At 32.6% G+C, this 4,582-nt stretch overlaps 1 protein-coding gene across 1 annotated transcript; it reads left to right on the top strand.

Annotated features, from left to right (window-relative positions):
* The first annotated feature begins 418 nt into the window (after positions 1 to 418).
* LOC100250749 (cytochrome c oxidase subunit 6a, mitochondrial) lies at positions 419 to 4,194 on the top strand. The gene is made up of 4 exons (XM_002263977.5): positions 419 to 629; positions 1,202 to 1,308; positions 1,440 to 1,482; positions 3,890 to 4,194. Exons 1-4 carry the CDS (start codon positions 521 to 523, stop codon positions 3,925 to 3,927), a joined length of 297 nt encoding a protein of 98 aa, XP_002264013.3. The 5' UTR covers positions 419 to 520; the 3' UTR covers positions 3,928 to 4,194.
* Positions 4,195 to 4,582: the final 388 nt, after the last annotated feature.

Genomic DNA, 4,582 nt, shown 5'->3' on the forward strand with positions numbered 1-4,582 from the left:
GCTTAAAGTATATAATATTAATCATTACTTATTATTAAAAATGATTAAATTTAATTTTTAAATATTAAATATTTTGAAATCTAAAATTATCATAATAAATTTTGATATAAAAATTTTCATTAAAATAATGATTAGACAAAAGTTTAGATTTGAAAAATGACTATACGTATTATAAAAATAATTATTTAGATGCATCCTCATGTGTATTACATCTCTTCATTGCTCGGCCTTTAGATTTTCGGGTATACGTGGGCTGGGCTAACAACAAAGTTCAAATGAGTTTGGGCTCTGCCCCAACCCAACACCCCACCCCACAGAAACCACTGGGGCTTGGGCTTTGAGAATTGGGCCCAGAATCCTAATTGGCTCGCATCCACCGTTCACGCCATTTAAGCTGATATGGCATTATTTTATAGGTAACCTGACGAACTGTAGAGTGTGAACCGCTTCTATCCCCACCGAAGAGCAATAAAAGGGTTTGAAGCCGAGCGAGCCCTCCACGAATCAGACAGAATTGAAAATGGCGATGGCGATGGTGAGATCTGGTCTTCGAACAGCTCTTCGAAGCCGCACGCCGGCGGCTGCCCCCAAGAGGAACTATTCTTCCTCTGCTGGCCACGACGATGCCCGTAATTTCTTCTCATCTCTTGATCGGATCCAACCCTTTACAGTCTTTGTCATTATTCCTATTGTTTCTTTTTAATTGTCTTGGTATCTGATTTTGATTCATCAGCGTGATTTCTAATTCATTTTCCTCCTTGAGCACTGTATATCGAGCCAAACCCTTGAAATTAGGGTTCCTAATGGCTTACTATATATATTAGGAATTTGAGGAATTTGATTTTTTTATATAGTTATTAAAGTTGTGTCAATCTTTTTCATTTTTTTTCTTTTTTCCTTTTTCCTTTTTCTTTTTAATGCTATCGAAAATGAAAGCCACCTCACCAGCGGAAACAATGAATAACACTCATTTTTGAAAAATCTCGTCCAAGATTTTGATTTGATTTGATTTCATTGTTTTCCTACATTTTCTCAGGAAAAAAAGGATAATCATGAATGTGGCCGTATTTTTCCTATTTTATTTTGATTCTTCTTGTATATATGGACTATTGATGGTTTCTTATTTCTGTTATTATTCTTCTTTGTTTTTCTTCATGCAATTGATTGCACAATTTTTAAAGATGAAAATTTCTTCCTTCAGGTGAGACTGCAAAATGGGAGAAGATTACTTACCTTGGCATTGCTACATGCACTGTCTTAGCTGTTGTTAACCTATCAAAGGGTCATCCCCACCATGAAGAACCCCCTGTAAGCTTTCTTTCATATTATTGTGGATGATTACAGCTCCTATTGGTTGCTTTTCCTCTGATATTCTATTGGAGTTATTTCTTGCATTTCAACTATTTCTGAATTACTTTGTTTCATAAATGTGTGTGCAGCGGTATGATTATTTGCACATTCGTAATAAGGAGTTTCCCTGGGGTATGTTCTGTATCAATTTATTTATGTTTGCATTATCAAATTTAATTAGATTTTTTGGACATATTTTTATTTATGCTTGCAACCTTATCAATTGTTATTATCTTCTGTTGCTGGCTGAGTTTGGCAATCTTGTCTTGTTGTTTTGAGTTGGTTGGACCTGATTGCTCCATTCATATCAAATGAAAGAAAGATATTTAGGTGCCTAATTGGGGGAATTATTTTCGATTGAAGTTGTTTTGGAGTGGAAGTTGAATATATGTTTTTGGCAATGTATCTGATGAGTTGAACATCCTGGCATCCCCCAACCTTGAATATTTATACACATACAGAAGAAAAAGAAAAAAGAAAAAAGAAAAGACCTTAGAACTCTGCAATCAGTTTATTAACTCCAAATTTCACTTTGGAGTTTAGTATGCCAAAAAAAAAGGGTAAAATAGAATTATACCTCCCATTGTATACATCTTGTATAGCTTAGTGTATAGTTTCTCTTTAAATTTTATAATATATTCTTGCCTGCTTATAAAAAAGTTAAACCTTGTGTAGATAAGACTGCAATCCTTTTTATGATTTGGATAAGTGATTCTAGCATTGTTATTTAGGGATGCATCTGTTTTGGATTATTCAGAGCCATAGCATTTTTGTATTTAATTGCTTGTCTGAAATTTGGCTTTGGTAAAAGCACTATTTTGGTTAGCAACTTAGCATGTATGCCTCAAATGAAATTTAGGCATAATTGTTAAAGTCCTTGAGATAACGAGCTCTTGGTATCAGGTGTCATACCATTACTTACATTTACTTCCATTTCAAAAAGGTTGTACACCTAGAATGCTGATTATTATTTTATTAGGGACCCCTAAGAAACTGCTTGAGAATAGTTGAAAGTAAAGTTTTGTAGATTTGGAGAAGGTTTTCTATTTCTTGGATCCCTAACTCACTTCACCCCATCAAGTCTGAGCATGGAAGACACTAGCAAAGGTATAACTAGTTCTGTAGATAAAATACTACATGGTTTTCCTTTTTAAGCTACAGTAAAATCCCAATAAATAAATGTTCGATAAATTAATAATCTTGCTTAAATAATAAAATCTTTTGGTCTCAACTTGGGTTAGTGTACTAAATTAGTAGCCTTGCTAAATGTATAAGATAATAATTTTTTTAGAAATCCTTAAAGGCTCAAGGAAATATAAATTAATAATTGATGAAGTCCATAAAAAAATAATAAACTAAAATTCATAACATAGTATTGAGTAACTTTTTATAACATATATTTTTCTCATTTCAACTCTTTCTAAAAACCATCACATATTTGAAACTTCTTTATTTTTTGGGGCATTAAGTTTTGACATCACATCTCTTTCATTTAGGGGTCTTTCTATCTTCTACAATGCATGATCATCTTACCCTATCTGCTACGATTTATGATCATCTCACCCTATCTTCTACAATTAATGATCATTTCTTCTTTTTTTAGAGTGTCTTAAAAAACTATTAACTTTTGACTATATCCATTGTTTTTGGATTTATAAGTCATACATGTACAAGTATTATATAGTAGAAACATAATAATCTGTCTAAATTAATGTGCATATTTATCAATAAATTAATAAAGTATTCATTTACTGATAAATTAATCCCTCCATTTCGATAATAATTTCTCTTGGTCTCAAGAGTATTATGTTATAGAAGTTTTACCATGGTAGTCTAATTCTTATGGGGCACCTCTTATACAAGATTATTTGTATAGAAATGGATGCAGTATCATAAAAGTCCACTATAACCTTAAAGAAAAACTCATTTCGTCTTTAACCACAACCCCACCCCCCAAAATGAAAGAAAGAAAGAAAGAATAATAAAGTTGAAATAACACACGTCCATGGACTAGATGGATGTGATTTTTCATTTTCTGTTTAAACTCCTAGAATTCATCTTGATATACAGAATTTAAAATCCACAATATAAAACTACTGTAAACAATCTCTTCATTCCTGAACTTAAACTCTCACTCTCTTAGCAACCATAGATGAATCCACAATGTATTCAAAATTTCCCTTCAAACATTTTTGTGGACAAAAATTGACACAGAAGATTACAAAATTATGGTGAGGAAGATGCTGCCATTTGCAGTTCTTTTCTTTTAACCATATTTCATCTGTATTCAGTGTTTGAAATCAACTAGTTGATTTTTTCTTTCCTATTAAAGGCCATATGCTCTGCTGCAATCATAGTTTATACATGCACATCATTTATTTTTTGGATTTTTTTTCCTATTTGATTATGAAGTCAGATTCTTTTTGGTGTACCCTTGGTTCCTGGTTTTATCAATTTTCAATCACTGTTTACTTAACTTTTTGTGACCTGTCGTTGGTCTCTGGGATGTCTCATTTGATACATCATTTGTGATGTGCAGGTCCAGATGGTCTTTTTGAGACGAAACAGCACCATTGATGGCAATTTCTAGCAATTAAGATTGTTTAGTACATTCCTCCTTTGTCATCAGGGCTTTTAAGACTGCCTTGGATATTTGTCCGGAAGTTCATGTAAGAACTTTGATTATGCCTTAAGGTGATCCTTTTGGGACTGCAATGTTGATGCAGGGTGTTTTCTTTTTCTCTCTCTTTTTTGTGCTTCCTCTTTTGGCTGTGTTTCCGGAATCTGTCATCTCATAATCTTGCAGCTGAATAAAGATTTTATGAACATTTGGAATGTCCTCAACCTTGCCTTGATACTTTAAAGTGCTTAATTTTTTTTGTTTGGTTGGTAGAAGAGCAATTCCTCGATTAAGATATTGTAGCCAGCAAGGTCACAGGTTTGTCAGGGAAATAGCAATTAATTCTCTATCATAAATTGTTAGATGCCGTTAGATGGTAGTAGCACTTTATCCATGTCATCAAAGTTTATTATGTACTTTGTTTGTCATCGGGGCTCTTTTACCTCCTGCCGTAGACAGGGTGTGTTTTGATTTGATACACGCCATTCAAAAGAAAAATAATGGAATTCTTTAAAACTAATTAATTTTTTTTGCATTTTTTTTTTATCTAAAGTAATACTCATTCAAATCAGAGGTATTATCTTTATAATGTATCACTTTTGATTTAAAAGT

Source organism: Vitis vinifera, chromosome 7 (assembly GCF_030704535.1).
Source record: "Vitis vinifera cultivar Pinot Noir 40024 chromosome 7, ASM3070453v1".
In the NCBI taxonomy this organism is placed as follows: Eukaryota; Viridiplantae; Streptophyta; class Magnoliopsida; order Vitales; family Vitaceae; genus Vitis; species Vitis vinifera.

Coding starts and splice junctions, on each gene's coding strand:
- LOC100250749 (XM_002263977.5), top strand. CDS start 521: ATGGCGATGGCGATGGTGAGATCTGGTCTTCGAACAGCTCTTCGAAGC. Junction 630..1,201: donor TGCTGGCCACGACGATGCCC/GTAATTTCTTCT, acceptor TTCTTCCTTCAG/GTGAGACTGCAAAATGGGAG. Junction 1,309..1,439: donor CCCACCATGAAGAACCCCCT/GTAAGCTTTCTT, acceptor ATGTGTGTGCAG/CGGTATGATTATTTGCACAT.